Genomic DNA, 23,235 nt, shown 5'->3' on the forward strand with positions numbered 1-23,235 from the left:
ATTTTATTATTATTATATAATTGCAAGACCTCGCACAGCGAGTATAAATGCAATAAAAAATTCTCTGAGAGGCAGAGATACTGCCTCGGCCAGTATCTCTGCCTCTCAGAGAATTTTTCTAGCACGAAACTGTACAGAGTGGTGCACAAATTAGACAGTTTTATTTTTGTAATTACAGTAATTAGTCTTTTTTGTTGTTGTTGTTTTTGCCTTGCCATGCCCACAGTGTAGTCCTCTACTTTTTGTGTTCGCATGCTGTCCGAGGTTTCACATGCCTATTTGTTTTGTTGTACATCTTTTCATCACAATTGTTAATGATGGTTAGCTATCTCTCTACAAATCAAAATATATAGCTACAGCTAACTAATTACAATTTTACAGTTCATTATAAGGTTGTTAAACACGGTGATAGATGAAGCTTCAAAAGTCTCTGGTTGCAAGTTGTTCCATATAGCAGTGGAAGGAAAAAGCTGAATTTATATGTGTCAATTCTAGTGAACGGCAGGGTAAGTTGATCTGATTATAGCTATTCTATTCTCTAGAGCTAAGATCAATTTAGCTTTACTGCGATTAAGATATAATTTACTTTACTGCATGATGCAAACCTATTTAAAATAAAGCATTCCTTAAAATAAAAGAATAACATGATATCTCGCATGACTATATATGAGTGATGAAACTGACATCTTGATTTAGGACAATATATGATAAAAACAATCATGAATTCATCACACTGTTGGCAGATCCAGTCTTGAATTGTGTTAAGTCCTGCTGATCTGGTAGGATCTGATGAAATTCTACATTGTCAAAACTAATAAAGGTCAATCATCTGGGTTGGAAGCTTTACGAAAAACATGATAACACCTAGCTGCATACAGTATAAGTCTGAAAAGTATAAATCAAAGGAAGGGGATTAAATATAATATGTCTTAATTTATACGTATAGTCATTGGTGTATATAGCTATAACAATGTATCTCGTTATCTGTTTAACATTTCATTTCATCAAAGCATCTGACAGTTCCACAAAATACATGCAATAGAGCCATCACCCATATAATTATGATGGTTTATGTATAATCACCTGTGGATTATTTTCTTGATGTGTTCTGACTTTTGTACATATTGATTTATTGCCTCGTCCCGCTGTCTACTGCCTTATTTGTCATGGATTTCCATCTTGCATTTTTATAATAAATGACTTCATTTATCCACAGTGTAATTGATTTGAAAGTACACAAGCTGGTATACTGTATACGTTCTTTAGAATAGTTGAGTTAAAATGACCAGATTTGTGAAAAGGTACTTTTTCCACACATTTTACATACCAGCAAACAAAATGGTGTAACACTTGACTCCTTACACTGATAAACTTACTCTTGTATCAAAATGCAGATAGATACTAGTAGCTACTGTACACTCATGGATAATTGCATGCAGGCAATTATAAGGTATATGTTCTAAAACTTATGAAACCCCAAATTTCAAAATATGCATGGGTCAAATTTTGTCTGTGAAAAAGGTACCTTTTTGCAAATCCGGTCACAAATTATCTAGTTGTTGCATAGCAACTACACACTGACAACGTATGGTAAATTTTAATTTTTGTTTTTTCTTCCACACAGTACATTGTGGCTGCAATTGCTACACATATATTGCTTCTTATTGGATTCATGATCCATTGTTGATACAATGAAAATTCAAAAACTAGGCCATTATTACAAATGCTAATCCTCCTTCATATCTATAATAGAGTTAATGATGTAATGTAATGATGTGACATGATGCAATATAATGTAATTTATGCATACCTGTAACATTAATATTGTGTACTGTAGTTGTAAGAGTTAGTTGTTATTGTGTACTTTCAGTTATTGATTAATAATATTATATACAATAGTCTGTTTTGCCTATAAATGGTCTGCCTACACTTCCCTACAATTAGAACAATACCCACACATAATATTTATGTGTTTACAAATACTCCTGAAGATAGTCAAAGATTAGTACAATAATTAAAAGCTATATAGAGCGATATTACCCAAAACTCTACTAGGGGTTTCTCTATACTTGTATATACGAACTTTGTAAAAATGTGTTTGGGTTTAAAGGTGCCCAATTATCCCTTCAACATAAATTGAAGTTTGATCTTCTAAAGCATTATTTAGGGCAAAAGACATTGATTTCTTTTAGGCTGTAGAATTGTGCCAGCATATTGATATTCACGATTTTTCAATGAATATAACTGGAATGCATAGTGATATAAATGCTAAGCCAGTAGAGGTAGCATTGTAGCTAAATATAAACATAAGATTTTGATATAATTATCCATATACTACATTCTGATTGGTTACAACTTAGCAACCATATTAAATAATTTGCATCCATTGGCAAATGGAGCCAATTTTTTCAGGCATATATATATTATTTTATTAAATATTTTATTCTATTGTTGCTACATATATAATCTATTGTTTACCTTTAATTTGTTAGTACACTAGCTTCCACTTAAAAATGGATATTTATGCCTGGTGGCACTAAAGGTGTGTCACAGTTGAGCAGACAATTTTAATCAGATGAGCTCGAGAAGTACATGCAATGTATAATGATTGCTCAAACAGAGGAAGACCTGCATGCTGATACAATAACATTGAGGGAGGTAGCAAAGAGATATAACTGTAGAGAAAGTAATGTTTTTAGTTTGCAAATCTGCATGGCTGTAGCTTATAGCAATATTAGACATGCTATACTATAAGACTGATGTGCATAGTAATTAATTGTGCAATAATTTTTTTTAAACTGTAGTTCTGTTCGCTGAATCTTTGCTATTGAATGAGGCATGTATGTGCATTGCCTGCTGAGATGAAGTAAGAAAACATAACATGGCAGAGATTTTATGGTGAGTTTATGAGTTCTAATGTATAGTTCAGTTATGAATGTATATTAAGTAGCATTGTTTTATTATTGTTAAGTGCGTTGTATAGCTACTCGCTACTTACTGTCATGCTTGTGGATGGGAAGACAATGTGTTTAGCTACTCTTATCTGAATGTACTCTTTAAAGTTAACAACATCCACATTAATTTGTGCTGTAGGTCCAGTGTGATGAATATACTATTTACAGTATGTATAAACAAGAAAAGTAAGCAAACAAGAAATTGGATCCTCAAAAGAAGAAGAGTGTACATATAGTATATAAAAATGCAAATACAGTGAGGAGCCATGTTGCACAACTGATGACACTTACGAAGTTCATTTTTCCAGTTATTAGCTTTGCACAAGCAGTATAATTATGTATAATTCAGTTAGAACTTACTAGCTACCTACCATGCATGTTGTAATTGCTCTCCTTGCTTATTTACCCAATTCTGTTGTAAATTGTCAGTTATCCACACTTATAATTGAGTATATTATATAAGACCATCTGCATGCTTCTGATAGCTAATGTATAAAGTAGCATACATGCACAGTACCATTTATGTAAAGTTCTGCAGACAGAGTGAGATCATGTACATAAGATTTAGGTACATTAGTATAGGACTATAGTGGGTATTGCATGGGCATGGCAAGCTAGGATAAAATGCATGTCTGTGCTGATGAATAAATTTATAGTTACAGCTCAGTATAGTAAGCAGATTATTGTGTTGTGTTCTAAGTTTGCTCAGCTAGAAATACTTGTAAAGACAGCCCATTGTAGCTAGGTGATGGCAAGGCTAGAAGATACTGAGAAAAGGCATAATACGCATATGGTACGTACCATACGCGTATGTCTATACCATACGCGTATGGTACGGAAAATCGTACCGTACGCGTATGGTATGTACCATACGCGTACGGTACAAAATACGCATATGGTATAGAACAATAATATTACATAACGCGTTACATAAGTAACGCGTTACTCCCAACACTGTGAACTGTTATGACTTTGAGGTTCAACCCGGGTTCAACCTGGTTAGGGTGATAATACCCCTTTCACATGGTAATGCTGAACCCACATTCAACCCAGTTAAAGCATTCATATGACCACCATAACCAGGGCTGAACCCAGAAGTCATACCGGAGTTCAACCCTACAAAGCAGTACAGTTGAACTCAGGTTGAACTCAGTTTATGGCTTCAAAAGCGAGTTGCGGTTTTTAGTGAATACATAAAATGCATAGAAGACAATTATCACTCAATGAATGCCATCATGTGATGATTGCTTGTGAACAGAAACTGGGTTGAAAGTGGGTTATTCAACCCAGGTTGAACCCACTTATGGGTGGCCATATGAAAACAGGTTAAATGTGGGTTCAACCTGGTTTAAAGTGACCATATGAAAAGAGTGTTTGTAAAGTGTTACTTACGTGAAAACTTAGCTAGAGATGGTTTAATAAAAGTGGTGAGTGTCTACTGTGGTAGCATATCTGTACCTTGTATTACCGATACCAATCCGATACCGATACCACTGGTATCGGCATTGATACTGATACTGGTATCGGTCCACCTTTACTGAAAACCTTGATGAAAACTCGAATTGATGTGAAGTTATGAAATGTGGGAACCAGTTCAAACTGTGTGTATGGATATTGGGACTTAGACTGATAGTTCAGACGGTATGGAGTACTTGTTCATAGTCACCATTTACTTTTTCCTGTTTGTAGACTAATTATCTCCAGTTTAAAGTCATCACGTGATGTGGGTAGTCTACTATAAGTGCTCTGTGCTTTCATTCAAATTCCCTGCTAGTCTGGTATTAAGACACTGCTGTATGTACGTATGTGATAAGAAGACAATAGCTAGCTAGCGGTCGCAATTAGTAAGGTTATCCGCGTAGATAGTGATGCACAACACAATTTAAAATGTCTAGTGATGTCCATATGAAGATGGGCATGTGTATGTGTGTTGCACGGAGTTGAATGGCCTGCCCACCCAGTGCCCAGGCATGGCAAAAAGTCTGACTACGCCACTGCCAGTAGATGGAGTAGGTGGAGGCCATTGTTGTTGGTTTTAGATTTAATTTGTTTTTATTTTTTAATTCCTTTGTTGTTCCAGTATAATCTTCAGTGCGGATGAGCCAGAGAGTATTCTTAGCAATCTAATCGCTTGCTCAATATTGTTTATACCTAGCTACAGGTGTGCATTCACTATTAACTATGTGTAGGAATAGCCGTGTAGTATATGTACCACTACAAGACTATAGCTCAACTACTTGGTAAATATCCTAACATTGGTATGCATATGACTTTTGTGGTCTATAAGAAGAACAGTATCAGCAGTTAAGAGCAGTGTTGACAGTGGTGTTTCCAGCATTGCAAGAGCTAGATAATTAGTATCTATGTATTTAGTATCTATAGTTGAATGAACCTCTTTGGCGGCGCATGTCACTCCGCGATACCAGCCTCCTAGCTTGTCCCCATACCTCACTTGGTACACTCTACCATAAGCTCCCCTCCCTAATTCGTGAGTCAGAGGTGTGATACCTTGAAGAGTCAGCTTCTTAAATTTTGCGCTAAGATCCTCGTCTTTCTCTGGTGCTTTTGCCATTTCTATTTCTGCAAGGGCGTGGCTGGCTACTTCTAGTATAACTTCGTGGATTAGAAAATTTAAATCCCGCGTGCCCTTTTAATGCACCAGTTATGCATGTTCAACTTAAGAAATTGATTGACCAATATTCATCTAACACTATGTATAAATGTATGTAATTAGTCTACTTGTACTTTTTTTACCTGTTGATCAGGTGTAACAGGCTGTTTAGCCTTATAAATTACCTGTAATAAATAATAATAATAATAACTTGTTGCTAAGGCCCCACATCATTGGTCCCATAGGGGCTTTATACAGATTCACAAGCGGTAGGTTCAATGTGAATTCTACAGTAAACCATCTAAATGGGGACAAATCCAACATACCCTTGTGAGCTGTCTAATAGTATTTCAAAGTTGGACACTTAGTATTAATTCCATACACTGCGATGATGATAATAATTTAATGATCATTCAGTTAATTAATCATCTGTCTAATGGTATAATTGAGAATTCCTCTGTGGTGGAAATAAGTCAATTCCACGTCAGTGTCAAATCGGCACTTTGCTTGAAATGATCGTCCATCATCAAGCTGTGAAAGTCAACAAGATTAAATCAATCATTATACAACACACATAAATAAAGTACAGTGACACAGCTACAGGAAGCTCCTAGAGTTCCACTGTCCACTGACACGTACGCAAGCACACACGCACTCACACACATGCATGCACACGCACACACACATACACGCACATTACACACCACACAACAATATGCATAGACAGACGGACACACCTGTACAGTCACAATCTGGCCAGGTTTAATATCTTCAGGGATGATGATGTCATAAGATTCTCTACCAGTGAGGCTGATACTATCAGCAGTCTGCCCATCCAAGTACTGTAAAGGGACTATACCCATCCCGACAAGATTGCTGCGATGGATACGCTCATAGCTCTCCGCAATCACTGCACCTACGCCCTAAGGGAGATTGACAATGGATACTTATTAACAGAAATGACTAGGTCTTCTAAACACATGTGGAGAATAAACTAGGTTCACATATTTAAAAAAAAAAAAATATGTATGGAGTTGTTTGAGATCACACTTTGTACTCACCAACATCCAGGGTCCCTTAGCAGCCCAGTCTCGGGAAGAACCTGATCCATAATCCTTTCCAGCTAAAATAATCAACTGTCTTCCCTCCTGTTTGTAACGTTCTGCTGCATCAAACACATCCATCTACATAATACAAGGGGAGGGGCTCAAGTGTGCATAAAAATGTATCACAAAAATGTATCGAACAAGATACACGGGTAACTTCTAATACACATAAACAATCCCACCAATAGAGGCATGACTCCGATAACGGGCAAACTATGTACTTATCAATCTAACCTAAATATTTTGATGGAGAAACTTTTCACTGATTTCAAGGTTCTGGGGATTAAAACAAAAGATTTATTTTGAAGTATTTAAACCTCATATTTGGAAATGTTTACAAATCTGCGAAAAAATTATTTTTGCGCAGCTACATTGTTAAACCTGGAAAATATTTCATATTTGTCCCTCGAAATATTTAGGCTATATGGTACTCGTATGTTACGTACCCAGTATAATTCCCAGCAAATAAACTATATACATGATATATAAACATACCAGTAATAGAAACTTATAGCAATAAACTTATACAAAAACCTAAAAAGTAACCTTCCAAATTTTGTGCTACATTTACCAGTAAATTCACTTACAGTTTCACCAGAAGGAATGTGTATAGTTTTAGGTCCAGCCTTGCCAATAAATTTGTTAACCAATCGGATGTTAGCAAACGTCCCACGAGCCATCACAGCATCGTTACCACGACGAGAGCCATACGAGTTGAATTCACGAGGAGTCAATCTACAAAACAACACAGAATTGCTTAAGCACCACATAACACTGTGATGTTTATTGCTGTGATGAATTTCAGCAGATCAAGCTGTCTACTTTTTTTTCTCATACTGCTTGACAGCTGAAGCTGCCAAGAAATTTGTATAACTGTACTAACACTAAAGGTTTATAAAAATTGTAGTTGCTAGTGTACATACAGTACAGATAACTAGGTACTGACCCTCTTGCTCCAAGGTATCTGGCAGCAGGACTGTTCCTAGCAATGCTTCCAGCTGGAGAGATGTGATCAGTAGTGACTGAGTCACCAAGGTGGAGTAGGACTGCTGCCTTAGTGACATTGGTGACCTTCGGTAGTTCCTTGGTCTATATGAACAGCACCAGTGATGTAAACTGCTCCAGAGTCATACTATGTACTATTTTGCATGTACACACACAAACACAAAAGCTACACACACAAACACAAAAGCTACACACACACCATTCCACTGAAAAATGGTGGTTTCTGAATATAGGTAGACTTGTCATCCCAGGGGTAGAGCTGAGTGTCTGGAGCATTTAGACCATTCCATCGCTCATTCCCTTGAGTGATCTTAGAGTACACCTCTTGGAACATTACAGGTAGAACGTGGTTTCTCTCAATCTCCTGCAGCTCTTCCCGGGATGGCCAAATGTCCCGAAGATACACTGGCTTGCCTTCAACATTGAATCCTGCACAAAAATGAGTTGTGCACTGAAGCACATATAAAACCAAGATACGTACACAACATCAAAATAAAAAAGATATGAAAATAAAGTGTTAGCTAGTAGTAGAAGGAAACAAAAAAAAAACACTTATTCATGCGTGGAATTGAACCAGGGACCTTGAACATGTGAGACTCACATGATAACCACTACACTACAGGAACTCCATACAATTCCATTGATAATCTATCCTATATTCATATCATGCAATACATCTACTTCTTAACTGTACACATATAACTACAGTGTATTGATGCCTATGTGCCTTTGTACAGAATGAACATGAAACTTGATAAAAAATAAAAAGAGAGCTTGTTCCTGCCTGGAATCGAACCAGGGACCTTGAATGTGTTAAACTCAAGTGATAACCACTACACTACAGGAACAAGATGTTCTGAGTACACTATTTATGTTGTGTCCAAAGGCAAGGATACACTGACAATGGTTGTGTAGCCAATAGCAACATGAATAGCATACATTAGAGTGGTGTTCCTGTAGTGTAGTGGTTATCACATGAGTTTAACACACTCAAGGTCCCTGGTTCAATTCCAGGCAGGAACAAGCTCTCTTTTTGCTTGATTTTTTTTATCAAAGTTTCTAAAGTAGACATTAACTAGAGCTTTTAACTGCTGTGTACAACGACATCATATACACTGTAGTGTGTACAGTTGTATTGCATAATATGAATATAGGATAGAAAATAGTAGTTGATATTCTGTTCCTGTAGTATAGTGGTTATCACGTGAGTCTCACACACTCAAGATCCCTGGTTCAATTCCAGGCAGGAACAAGTTGTTTTCCTCTTCTCTTCTTATGTTTTATCTCCAATTTGCTTAATGTTGCATCATCACAAAACTGGGAAAGTCCTCATAGTGGAAAATGCCCACAGCTCCCTTTGGATATGTTATTCCTGGTAGCCTACCAACTATATAGCATTTCCATCAAATGTTTGCACAGCCTATGGACTTTATCCGAAATTATGTCCCAGACATAAAAATGGACGCTGTAGTGTGGGGATGTTCGTAAAATTTGTATGGGCAACTACGGGAAGAAAAGTTTTGAACGGCAATATCTCAGCCAAGAAGGAAGATATCGAGCTCTAACCAGCAGGTATGGTTATAAATTAGCTGAAAGAATAGGAATCTAGTGTTGTTTTGAAAATCAACCGAAAATCGCTTTTACACACTTATTGTAACGTCTTATAGCCATACCTGCCAGTTAGAGTTCGATATCTTCTTTCCTGGGTGAGATATTGCTGTTCAAAAAAATTTTTTTCCCATAGTCGCCCATACAAATTTACGAACGTCCCCACACTACAGCGGGCATTTTTGTGACGTAATTTTGGATAAGGCTCATTAGGAAAGAAACCTGTTCAGTTTGCATGTGCACAAGTGAGGGTGGACATATATAGTAGGTGTTTTTGATGGTAAATTATTTTGTAACGAATCGTTACCATCCAAATTTTTGAGAAGTTGGGGTCCCACAAGAGGGAGAAAATTTTTCATACAATGTGCATCATCTAGCTATATGGAGTCATACAAAGTTTTTGCACTTCAACTACATGAAAACAATTGTGATGCTACAACACTACTTTGTCAACAATATAGCATAACAGACTAGATAGTTATCTTCTGTGATGATGTTTTGGCAGTTGGTTACAACTAACCATGCTGATGGTGCAATCAGATGCTACCTATCCCATTTACAGTTTCTGGCGCTACAGTTCTTTAACAGATTGTATCGAGGCTAATGTTGACAGCTGAGTAGTTTTACTACACAAATAATTTGAGGTGCTCTAGCCAAGCTAACAATCTCATTTGATGCATTTAAACAGTGTTATTTTGAAAGCGGTGAGCAGGAATTTATAGCTTCCCAATATTTGCAAAACTGGTGAAAAATAACTTCCACAAAAATCTCTGCTTTACAGTAGGTACATTCTTCAGAAAATAAGTAACACCTGGAATTGAACAAAGGGGCTTACAACTCCGCAAAAAAAAACAAACTAAACAACATTTGTTCCTGCCTGGAATTGAACCAGGACCTTGAGTGTGTGAAACTCACGTGATAACCACTACACTACAGGAACACCATGTTGTGAACACTCTAATGTACTGTATGCTATCAAGAGTTCATAATATAAAAATTATGAACTCTTGATGCTATTAATGAGCAGGACATACACTGACAATGGTTGCGTAGCACCATAGCAACATAAATAGCATACATTAGAGTTTTCACAATGTGGTGTTCCTGTAGTGTAGTGGTTATCATGTGAGTCTAACACACTCAAGGTCCCTGGTTCAATTCCAAGCGGGAATAAATTTCTTTTTATTTCTTACCAATATATCCCTGAAACTCATGATTAAAGCAAGAGCTTGTCAGTACACAACACATTCTACAGATGAACCATAGGAAAAGTAAAGCCACCAGGTTTCAAAACCTGCACATTTTAATATTTTGTACTCCAGTCCCATTCCCTATACTGCATACCTAGTGGCTCCTTCTCCATGTCAATACAGACAGTTCCAGCAATGGCGTAAGCTATACATAATGGAGGTGATGCCAAATAGTTGGCTCTTGTGTGAGGATTTATCCTTCCCTCAAAGTTACGATTTCCAGACAGTACACCACTAGCAACCAGGTCCCCCTATAGGGAATACAATTACACTTGATTCGAACACAAGCAGGACAGATACCACATAGAGACAAACAAGTATCCTATTTGTTGCCCACCTTTTCAATAGCTTCCACAACGGGTTCTGCAAGTGGTCCACTGTTACCAATACAGGTCATACATCCATACCCAACCAGGTTAAACCTGTTAGACAACACTATGGTAACCCAAACAATACCACATAGTCCAAACTTATCTTGTAACTAAATAATCACTACTATACACATACATTATACGTACCCTAGTTTCTCCAAATAAGGAATAACTCCACTCTCTTTAAGATAGTACGTGACTACACCTGATCCAGGTGATAGACTGGTCTTGATGTAGGGAGCAACTGATAGTCCATTCTCAACTGCCTTCTTAGCCAACAGTCCTGACAGTAACACCACACAGTGAATGAATACAAACATTCTATTGTACCGTATAAAAGATGTGTCTATACTGAGGCTTGGTCTCTGGCAACTAGGTTCTATGCTAGTTGGTTACAATGTGACAGAATTTCATTAACTCTGTACTTGTGACAAAGCTTATAATAATACTAGATAAATTAACTGATAGTTCGCTACCAATATATACAAACATAAAACTATGCTTTGCTAGTTTGAAACAAGTTAAGCTGTTTACAACACCTGTTGACAGGGACCATTGATGCCTTTCCTATGCCCCATTGGAAATTTAATGTACAAGTGATCACCCAGTTAAGCTGGATCCTCTATTAGAGTGTTTTAGCAGTACACACGGATGGACAGTTTACCTGCTCCCAACATGACTGAAGGATTACTGGTGTTGGTACAACTAGTAATGGCGGATATCACCACTGAACCTGTAGCAAGGGAGAGGAATAAAAGAAATCACACACACGCACACGCGCACACACACATTACACACACTACACACACACAACACTACAACTGAGCTACTCTCCTACCACTTATTATCACTCATACTACACTAACAAACTGGTCACAACTAACCGTGTGTTAGTGAGTAGTCTTTTCCTTCATATGAGAATGGGACGACTGTCTTCTGAGCTTCTGGACTGATATTGAACCCTTTGAAACCAATCTGTACATGGAGGAAATGAGACATGCACATTGGCATGATTGCACACCAATAAAATAACACCATACTCTGGAAAGGGAAATTGATATACAGCAGAACCTGTCTAAGCTAGTCACCATTAAGCCAAAAGTTCTTGACCATATCCTTTATGGTTATACAGTTAGAATGAAGGGTTTACAGTATTAGAACAAAGTAAGTTTTTGGTCTTGCCTTCCTACAAGTTATATGGGTGACCACCTAAACAGGTTCCACCATAACTGTTAAAAGGATGTACAAATAGACTTTTATGGTATAGTAGAATTATTTGTTTCAGGATGTACGGCAGTGTGTCGTGCAGCCGTACCTTTTTTCACAGCTTGGCTGTTTTTGTGCTGGTTATAATTAACCAACACAGAAGCAACTGTTATATTAGAACACTTCACCATGAGTATGTTATATTAGAGTAGAATAACAAGGGCACCGTTGATGTGAACCAATCAATTTTGAGCGATTCATACCTAGCACACAGATGTTAAGATATGGGCCTAATATTTAGTAAATCTTTAGGCTTGTAACAGCCAACACCAGCTACTTGAACTGAAATACATGAGTTTTCCAGGGAAATGGTAAAAGACTGATGACATGTTTTCATGCAAGTATAACAATGACCCTACTTGTAGTAAAAATCACTATGCAGCTACGTACCATGAGTTAGCCCACTATATTATAATTATGTCACTTGCCTTGTTGTCAAGACACATCTGAAAATCATCCTTCATTTCACTGAGAGAGACACGATCATGTGGTCTCTTGGGACCAGATAATGATGGAACTACTGTTGACAAGTCCAGCTCAAAAATCTGTATGTAACCATAGAAACAACACCACAATGCCAACAATATACAAGACAACAATATCACAAACATTGCAGATTTTTTAGTAAGAATTCCAAACTAGCTGTATTAAAAAAAAAGTTCGTATTAAAAAGAGCTATTCCACTAATAAAATAAATACACAAAGAAAGCTGGAGGAGGTTGGTCATAACATCTGGTGATCCCAAAGAACAATTGAACCCATTCAACCCCAACACCTCAGTCTGTATTCTAATGCATGAATTGATATCGATAAATTATGGTTCCAAGAGCCCTTCTTTCAACCATTTGTGTGGCTTTTCTAGCTAAGAAGCATGTTACATTATGAATACAGTAGATACTTCTTTCAAATGTGACAAAAAAAAAGTTTACAATAACAATACCAATTTCGAGTGCCATGTTAGGTTGTACAATCTCTTAGGGCTATGTTTGACATGTGACTAACCTCCTCTGGAAGATTTAAAGCCAAGTAAAAAATACATTAAGGCTAAATGTGTTGCTATGGTTACAATTGGGTTACCTCAGAGTAGACAGGATCCTGGCTGGGGTCGTCATAATTCCTGAATAATCCAACAGCTTTGAGGTACGCCTCAATATATTCTATCTTAGATGAATCACGAGCTAGTGTGGAGCAATTACACAAAACATTAATACACTAGCAGTAGACTGTCTAATGCTAATAAGGTTGGGGAATTCTGGCTCAAAATGTTTACTGTGCTATTAGTAGCTTGGTAACAACATTTGTTTTTCCACCTGGATCTTGCCTTCCAAAGGACAAAATCTCAAGAACAAACTTCAGCATTAATAAATCCATTTGTTAAAGTGATGCATATATCTCCACTATCTTTACTACACTACAATCATAATTCCAAAATGTAAAGTTCACCTGTTTGTTTGAGGTACTTCAAACTCATATCATCAACAGCAAAGAAGCCGACAGTGGCACCATATTCCGGACACATGTTAGAGATGGTGGCTCTATCAGCGATGGACAACTGGGACACTCCAGGACCATAGAACTCGACAAACTTTCCTACCACTCCAACTTGCCTGAGGTGCTATTTATAAGACAATAGGTGTGTTAAATACTGCACACACATATACCATATTTATCTGCATATAAACCAGTTTAGCGGGAAATAAACAATGGATAGATGCTTGCATGGCTTTTTAAAACGTTGGGTTCAAAATCATTAGGTTGTAAACAACTAACATGGTAGTAAAAGTACTGACACAGTCAACTTGAAATCTTCACTAGCCAATAGTGTAACACGAGGTGAAGCACATACAGTGGAACATCAGTTATCCGGATCCTAGTTATATCCGGATCCTAGTTATATCCGGATCCTAGTTATATCCGGATTCTTGGTTAACCAAACTATGGAAATGACTGCTCTATTAGAGTAGTGACTGTTCTATTAGGGTAGTTGAATAATGTACTGGTATTTTTACTGCTCTTGCTAATGTTCTATAGGCTATTTATACATAGTGGACTTTTCAGACTTACTGTACACGGATCACCCCTGGTCCCAAGGGATTCGGATAACTGAGGTTCCACTGTATATTTGGGCCATTCAGACTCTAGTGTAACACATAATTCCGGTGTTTATCATACTATACTGTATAGCAGGATCATGAAGGCCTACACTTTATCATGACCAGAAACCAGCCTCACAATACCAACACAGTGCTCACAGTATTGGTGAAGGAGGTATACTCGGCCCAAAGGTGCTTTCACTATGACCTGAAATGTACATTTCAAAAAAGCTTCTACAAAACTTTGAATCATCATCCACTCACTAACTAAATGGACCAAGGTGTGTGTTAATCCAAGTGTTTGTTCAAGCTCAGCTTTAATATTGATAATACAGTACACACACCCACTCATGGTTACCTTGGTGATGGTAAGCACCACATCAGTGGAGGTGGTCCACTTGCTGATACTCCCTATCAACCGGTAACCAACCACCTTTGGTAACACCATACTGATCGTCTGTCCCAGCATCACTGCCTCAGCCTCAATACCACCCACACCTGTAGAGTGATCAGCAATACAGGAAAACAACATTTGTATAGAAATAATTCACTATAGTACAAATACTCCAAAATACGCATGCACACATGCATGCACACACACACACACAGAGTATAAGTAAATCCTCAGAACTCAGGTGACCAAGCCTATTGATACAGAGCATCATTCAAATATTCTATTAGAACACACACCCACACATTTTGTATACTCCATATCCACTCACCCCATCCCAGTACTCCTAATCCATTGATCATGGTAGTGTGGGAGTCAGTACCCACCAAACTGTCAGGGTACAACAAGCCATCAACATTGAACACCACTCGAGCTAGATACTCCAAGTTGACCTGTAAAACACACATAAGACACCCAACAATAACATACCAGCAGAGCTATAAAGTGGTACAGTTGTTACACCACTACAATAGTGTCAGCATTCTCTCATGACTGATATGTACAGTGTGTCAGCATAGTGGATGATAGAGCTTATATACATTCAGAATGTCTTAGAGACAAGAGTATCAGTTTTAAAATTATTGCATTTATATGATTTACAGAAATACTACATCTAGTTAGACTCTATTTATGCTGTTTTGGGTGGGTAGTAAATCTCATATACTCCACCTCGTTTTCTAATATACTCCATGCCTTCAGGCACAATATAACATATGCTCAAAATCTAGGTTTGTCCAATCGCTATGCGTTGTTCACGTGCAGTGATTTAATGAGCGCAATTATTTTGTCACGTGAGGTTGCCATGGCGCTAGTATTATCGCAGTTATACGGGCACAATGTGGAGTCTATGAAATTTATAAACCCTCAGGCCCTTAGTAGTGCCCTCACTTCGCTCATGCGCTACAGCCCGGACCTTCGGGTTTATAAATTTCATAGACTCCACATTGTGTCCGTATAACTATTATTTACACAATTACGTACCTGGTGAACAATTCCAGACCCTGGGGGCACTATTAACATGTTCTGGAACGCCTTGGCTCCCCACTAGATGAAAGAAACAAATGAAAACACAGCACACATCATGTCAACACCACACCTTCAAAAACAAGAATCGTTCCTTGTTTCTCTCAAATTCAATTTCATGGTTCTTCTCCAGAGCATCAGGACTATACAAGAATTAACAACAATAAAGAAATAAAATTGTAAAAGCAGCACCTAGCTTTACTGTGTAAAGTACAAGAAAATATCAACTTGAAATAAAATTAATGAGAAATGAATGTAGTCTGTAACAAGATGAGCGAAAAAGTTCAGCTATAGCTACAGCAAACACACAATATAGTTCAATGGATACACCTCACCCCTACATACTCTCAGTCAAACTTTCTAAATACTGTATAGTACTGTATGTGGCTGTGTTAGCACACACTAGTATTGTTCTACTGTAGAGCCCTGTTATATTATATCCAAGAGTAGTGCTGAAATGGATAGCAACTTTTACTACTTGAATAGTTGTGAACAAAATGACTGAAATTTTTATTTCTCTTTAAGTATGTATTCCTAGTAAGGTAAGGCCTGAGAGATATTCATCTCTTCTAAGATAAACTTTACAATATGAATATGCCATTTTGTTCACATCTCAAGGTTCTAGGTCAATCTGATCACATCTTAAAAGTGTTAACAAATATTCAAATAGTTTGTTAACAAATTGAATAGTGTCATGTTGACCGTATAGTCGAATATCCAAATAATTATGTCAGCACTACCCAAGAGATTTATCATTCGATACACACCAAATATGAGGATACCGTCGAGCAATATCTACTTGCACAGAGTGATCAATCACCAGATCAGCAGGACACAGTGGATTAATCTTCACTGGGTCTCCACCGAGATCCTTCACAGCTTCTCTCATTGCAGCAAAGTCCACAACAGCAGGTACACCACTACACAAGAAGACAATATGTATCACACAGCACACAACACAAGCACACACGTACGCACGTACGCACACATACACACATGGGGTACTCAAATACTTGAGGCACTTCCTTAAGCACTTGACTAGTAGTGCAATAGGAACAGCTTTAGTAGACAGAAAAAAAACTGAGATAATTATAAGTACTGTACAGCAATTGTGAACATTAGTCTTGGGCTTAGTACATAAATAATAGTGGCAAGCTGTGTCCACACAAGCTTTCGCTATCTGGTGTGCAGACCTCTTTCACCATTTTCACATGGACACACAAAAGTGGTGTTCAACCCTGGTTGAAAAATCCACTTTCAACCCACCAGTTTCTATTCACAAGCAATCATCAGATGATGGTATTCATTGAGTGATAATTGTCTTCAAAGCATTTTATGTAGTATTCACCAAAAACCACACGCTTTTGAAGCCATAAACTGAGTTCAACCCGGAGTTCAACCCTACTGCTTTGTAGGGTTGAACTGTTATGACTTTTGAGGTTCAACCCTGGTTAGGGTGATAATACACCTTTCATATGGTCACGTTGAACCCACATTCAACCCGACCACCATAACCAGGCCAGAAGTCATAACCGAGTTCAACCCTACAAAAAAGTTGAGTAGGTTGAACTCAGTTTATGGCTTCAAAAGCGAGTTTATGGCTTCAAAAGCGAGTTGCGGCTTTTAGTGAATACATAAAATGCATAGAAGACAATTATCACTCAATGAATGCCATCATGTGATGATTGCTTGTGAACAGAAACTGGGTTGAATGTGGAATGAGCCTTATCCGAAATTACGTCACAGACATAAAATGGCCGCTGTAGTGTGGGGACATTCATAAAATTTGTATGTGCGGCTATGGGAAGAAAATTTTTGAACGGAAATATCTCAGCTAAGACAGAAGATATCGAGCTCTAACCAGCAGGTATGGTTATAAATTAGCTGAAAGAATAGGAATCTAGCGTTGTTTTGAAAATCAACCGAAAATCGCTTTTATGCACTTATTGTAATGTCTTATAGCCATACCTGCTAGTTAGAGTTCAATATTTTCCTTCTTGGCTGAGATATTTCTGTTCAAAACTTTTCTTCCCATAGTCGCCCATACAAAATTTTACGAATGTCCCCACACTACAGCGGCCATTTTTATGTCTGTGACGTAATTTCGGATAAAGCTCATGTGGGTTATTCAACCTGGGTTGAACCCACTTTTGGGTGGCCATATGAAAAGGGTGTATATGAACGCATTAACCCAGGTTGAATGTGGGTTCAACCTGGTTTAAAGTGACCATATGAAAAGAGTGTTTGTAAAGTGTTACTTACGTGAAATCTTGTAGAATAACTCGTGATGGTTTAAAGGCAATCTCCACTGTCTCATTCTGTTTGTTCTCCCAGTCAAGAATGTTCTCAACATCTTTTTGCTTCACTCTGTAGTCATCACAATTCCTCACGGCAGACTCCAACAGTACTCGGATGGAATAGGGCAAGCGAGCTACAAACACACAATCACACAGTTATTAATCGGGTTGTTAGTGCGCACAACATTTGTGTAGCATTGCAGAAAACAACTCAAACACAGACACACTTTACTACACCAAACAATGAAATACTTCAGAATCACTTTTGATATTGTAGCCACAAAAATTTTTCCCTCAAAAACTACAAATCCACTGTCCATGGTCATCATTATAACCAATGCTTGTTATAATTACTCATTAATGGGGTAACATTAGTACCTAAAACAGTTAACAAATAAAAGTAGGTGTTTTTCAAAGAGAAATACCCTTTTAGTCAACTATATTGAATTATTGTAAGTGTAAGAAGTAGACATGTGGTTAAGTTTTATTAACAGTTTGGGGAAGGCCATTACCAGATTGCACACTTCTTCCCAATAGCAAATGGTGGATCACAAATACAAGATACAATGCATTTCATGGAATGGACTCACAGACTGGGCTGGAAACAGCCTCTTAACAATAATTATCTAGCTCTTGCAATGCTGGAAACACCACTGTCAAGCTACAACTGTCAACACTGCTCTTAACTGCTGATACTGCTCTTCTTATAGACCACAAAAGTCATATGCATACTAATGTTAGGATATTTACAGGATATTTACAGGATATTTACAAAGTAGTTGAGCTATAGTCTTGTAGTGATACATGTACTACACGGCTATTCCTACACATAGTTAATAGTGAATGCACACCTGTAGCTAGGTATAAACAATATTGAGCAAGCGGGCAGGTGGCAAGAGATCAGATTGCTAAGAATACTTTCTGGCTCATCACTGAAGATTATACTGGAACAACAAAGGAATTAAATAAAAACAAATTAAATCTAAAAACAACAACAATGGCCTCCACCTACTCCATCTACTGGCAGTGATGTAGCCAGACTTTTTGTCATGCGTGGGCAGGCCATTCAACTCCGTGCAACACACATACACATGCCCATCTTCATATGGACATCACTAGACATTTTAAAATGTGTTGTGCATCACTATCTACGTATATACTCTACCTGTATGCAAGATAATAACCTTACTAATTGCAACCGCTAGCTAGCTATTGTCTTCTTATCACATATGTACATACAGCGGTGTCTTAATACCAGGCTAGCAGGGAATTTGAATGAAAGCACAGAGCACTTATAGTAGACTACCCACATCACGTGATGACTTTAAACTGGAGATAATTAGTCTACAACACGAAAAAGTAAATGGTGACTATGAACAAGTACTCCATACCGTCTGAACTATCAGTCTAAGTCCCAATATCCATACACACAGTTTGAACTGGTTCCCACATTTCATAACTTCACATAAATTCGAGTTTTCATCAAGGTTTTCAGCACACAGTCCACACTTCACCACAAACACGAAGACACACTGTCCCTATCTGTATACAAAAATTTCTGTCTTTAGTCCTTTGTCACGATGCTGACCACGTTTCAATCATGTGATCTCGTTTCTCGCTTCAATACCACAATCGAATAGTAAAACTCCAGGAGGAACCTGGCCAGCCAGAAAGAAAGTATTGGCGAAGTGGACACACAGTAAGTTGTGTTAGCTATTCTTGTATAGTATAATTAAGTGATTGTTCATCAGTGATTCAGCCCACCTCCTTGGGTAGCTAGCTGATGGTAGGGCAAAGTGACTTGATGCCCGGGCAATGCTCTGGCTTGCCTGGGTCTGGCTACGCCACTGTCTACTAGTATACACGAGTGTAATCATAAATATTCAAATTACTGCACGCGCAACTTCTGTGACTTACAAAGAAGAGCACATAGCTTAAAGAGGCAGTGCTTTGCTACAGCCATTCAACTTCAATTATATAAGTCACAGAATACTGGATGCAAGTACAGTAGCTAATTAATGCTAATGGGCACCAATGGACATTAATAAAGGCTAGATACATTTTCAGGTACCTCGTGACCTTTCCTCAAATGGTGAATTCAATAAGTATATTCGTTTGTGAATTGTCCTCTATTCTTCTCATTTCATAACAGCTATGTTATAAATTAGTCTTAGTTATATATTCTACCCCATAAATGCATGCTCACAATCTAAGCTCCACATACCTCCGTTTAGTCATGTCACGTAGAAAAACAGACAAGTACCTGGGATTGGAATCATCTCACATGAGCCAATCATGTGTTGGCTGGATCATCGTTCGAAAAAGGCAGGATAGTAAAATACACCACTCATTGTAGAATTTCAATTAGAGAGTGTTATACGTAGGCAAGTCTTCCCTGTGAAAAGGCCTGGTTGGCTCTCGGTGTGAGTGGCCGAAACAACGTAGGCCTCACCACTGGAGACCAACTTCGTAGCGCACAGCAACACAATTGGTAAAGTTTCCGAAAGTAGTCACAACAATAAAAGTAGCTTCTGTTTGCTTCGCTAATGCTGTACTGTCCTAATAATGGAATCCTCATCGTTGTTACAAGAGTTAGATAAATCATAAATGCTTTTCTTGGCTCAACTTTACAGGTTTTTGCAGTTGAATTCGTCGCCTTTGCAATTGAATTCGTCCCGTTTGCAATTGAATTCGTCCCGTTTGCAATTGAATTCGTCCCGTTTGCAATTGAATTCGTCGGTATTGCAATTGAATTCGTCCCGTTTGCAATTGAATTCGTCCCGTTTGCAATTGAATTCGTCGGTTTTGCAATTGAATTCGTCGGTTTTGCAGTTGAATTAGTCGGTTTTGCAATAGAATTCGTCGCGTTTGCATTACAATTCGTCATAAACAAAACTGCTCCAAGAAACCAACCCGTTCATTAAGAGATGAACTATTTATGCCTTGGAGAGTTACACTTGAGACACTAGAAGGTAATTGAAGCTGGTAGTACGCGAAGCTGATGGCTGTCTGACAAGTTAATTAGCTTGCTCGCGAGTGACCACGCCCATCGCGAATGGCGTAGTAGAGTTTGGAATGTTGCTGGAGAGGCTGTAGAGGAAGAATTATTACCTTATAAAGAGTTGTTTACTACTGTTGTACTTGAACAAGTTCTTGTAGCAGCTGCTACATCATGTTTTCGTGTTTGTTCCAGCTGCCATTCTTGTTACGGACGAATTTAACTGCAAAAGCGACGAATTCAATTGCAAAAGCGACGAATTCAATTGCAAACGGGACGAATTCAATTGCAAAAGCGACAAATTCAATTGCAAACGGGACGAATTCAATTGCAAACGGGACGAATTCAATTGCAAAAGCGACGAAATCAATTGCAAACGGGACAAATTCAATTGCAAAGTCGCCGAATTCAATTGCAAAAACCTGTAAAAGCTTACAGCTACCAAATGTAAACTCTTATACCACAATGTTTACATTAGAACAGTAATCATACACCACCATAACAACATTAGCATGACCTATATGCTAATGGCTTCTAATGAACCATGAATGGACTGACAATCAAGCTGTATGAGATCATGTATTACACAACACATCAATATGAGTACAATGTGCTACAATGTAACATATCCACTAGCCATATCAAGGAGGTGTCACGTACGTACGTAGGACGCTATAGATAGATCTGTGACCATGGTCAAGACATTCTTGACTTGCTGAAATTTTGCTGGGACCTGTGACTAAGAGCCCTTTTCTATCTTTTTGACCTGTGACTTATAGCGACGATATTTCAGTATTGTGTGTTGTAAACTTTTACCCTTGACCATTGACTTGGCACAAATTTGGTGGCTTTGACTTTTGAGTTTGACCTTTGGTTGCAGATCTACCTACAGTAAGTACCTCTGTGTGTCACCCCCTTAAGTTGTATATGCACTGTCACATATACGCACACAAAATCACACATACACACACACACCCACCCACCCAGGCGAGTATCTTCAAAACTCTTCAGGTCGTAGAAGCGAAAAGTGTTCCCTCCAACCGTTAGATCCCGTACATGCTTGGCATAAGGGTCAACAGCAGACCCTGCAACGTAAAATAAACATTCCAGTAGCACAAAAACAATACAAAAGTCCTACTAGATTAACAAGATATGGCATATACATGACTAAAGGCATACGGGAACTTTGAACTTTCATAAGAAATCTCGAGGCGAGAAATCTCATCTGTTAAATGGCCGTACAATACACTACCATACTATACAAAATGAAAATTTGGAGCTTTCGCTGCACTACACAAACTGAGAGAAAGAAGAACACGACTTACCGACCGGTGTACCCTGACCCTCGCTCGCCATCTTGATAGTGATCACGTGACGACCTGCTAATTGCTTAAATGCCGCGTGTTTCTAATTTCAAACTTGTAAATGAAAACGTAAGTCCGTGTAGCTAAGCATCATGTTTATGACTCAGATTTTGTATATTTAGCTGGTATGGGACTGGCTGCTGGAGTTGTCAATAGTCTTACTGAAATAGAGTAGCTTGCAGCTATGCATGGCTATAACCGAGGCTATAACTGTGTAGCTAAGTATAAAGTGCACTTCTTGAGCAAGTGAAATGTTTGTACTGTAAGTTAAATGTATAACTGAACACTGAGCTAACAATCCCCAAATGGCAGGCTGCATGGTCTTGAGCTCAGGGTTTTGCTCAGCTGCTGACCTGAGTGAGCTAATGTTTTCTCTTATCTTAATTGTTACTTATAGAGTTTCTAGATGTTGGCTGTGTGTGAATTACTGACTTGATTTCTGAACATTGTAGTTACAAATAATGGCAAAGTTTCCCTAATTAAAGTGCTGATGGAACAGGATCTGATTGCCAAGTCAGGACAGCATTCACAGTGTAGCCCTTTGTTTGTCATGACACTATACATGGTGAATTACTCTCAGCATAGCTATGGCCACTACTTGCTACATAGCATTATGTACGTGGGTACATGCATAATGAAGAAGTTTGCTACATGGAACGGACTATTGTGCTTAATCATGAAAGACTGTAATTTTCACAAACCGGCTAGCCTGCAAAAAACTAATTCACAATGCTTTTGTTTTATTGTAACACAATGTAGTGAGGGTTAATGGTGTCAAGACATTGAAATAGCTACAGAGTGATCCCTTCCAAATATCTGCCATTCAATTCACCATAGA

General features: G+C 38.1%; 1 protein-coding gene and 5 non-coding genes across 7 annotated transcripts; 3 read left to right on the plus strand and 3 right to left on the minus strand.

The window, feature by feature from the left end:
- Positions 1-5,954: 5,954 nt before the first annotated feature.
- On the minus strand, positions 5,955-22,423 carry LOC136238103 (cytoplasmic aconitate hydratase-like). 2 transcript variants are annotated; one of them, XM_066028432.1, is made up of 22 exons: positions 22,359-22,423; positions 22,017-22,118; positions 18,001-18,169; positions 16,521-16,658; positions 15,812-15,881; positions 15,697-15,759; positions 14,987-15,107; positions 14,623-14,762; positions 13,615-13,786; positions 13,249-13,349; positions 12,600-12,716; positions 11,790-11,880; positions 11,570-11,638; positions 11,053-11,188; positions 10,872-10,956; positions 10,629-10,785; positions 7,876-8,105; positions 7,618-7,760; positions 7,259-7,406; positions 6,627-6,749; positions 6,303-6,488; positions 5,955-6,096 (listed from the first exon to the last, which is right to left on the minus strand). In XM_066028432.1, exons 1-22 carry the CDS (start codon positions 22,387-22,389, stop codon positions 5,983-5,985), a joined length of 2,706 nt encoding a protein of 901 aa, XP_065884504.1. In that variant the 5' UTR covers positions 22,390-22,423; the 3' UTR covers positions 5,955-5,982. The 2 variants fall into 2 exon arrangements, with proteins under 2 accessions (XP_065884504.1, XP_065884503.1); XM_066028431.1 differs by having other exon boundaries at positions 16,506-16,658.
- On the minus strand, positions 8,452-8,524 carry Trnav-aac (transfer RNA valine (anticodon AAC)). The gene has a single exon. It is a non-coding gene; the product is annotated as a tRNA-Val (tRNA).
- On the plus strand, positions 8,627-8,699 carry Trnav-aac (transfer RNA valine (anticodon AAC)). Its single transcript has one exon. It is a non-coding gene; the product is annotated as a tRNA-Val (tRNA).
- On the plus strand, positions 8,856-8,928 carry Trnav-cac (transfer RNA valine (anticodon CAC)). Its single transcript has one exon. It is a non-coding gene; the product is annotated as a tRNA-Val (tRNA).
- Trnav-cac (transfer RNA valine (anticodon CAC)) lies at positions 10,153-10,224 on the minus strand. The gene has a single exon. It is a non-coding gene; the product is annotated as a tRNA-Val (tRNA).
- On the plus strand, positions 10,385-10,457 carry Trnav-aac (transfer RNA valine (anticodon AAC)). Its single transcript has one exon. It is a non-coding gene; the product is annotated as a tRNA-Val (tRNA).
- Positions 22,424-23,235: the final 812 nt, after the last annotated feature.

This window comes from Dysidea avara, chromosome 11, assembly GCF_963678975.1.
Source record: "Dysidea avara chromosome 11, odDysAvar1.4, whole genome shotgun sequence".
Classification (NCBI taxonomy): Eukaryota; Metazoa; Porifera; class Demospongiae; order Dictyoceratida; family Dysideidae; genus Dysidea; species Dysidea avara.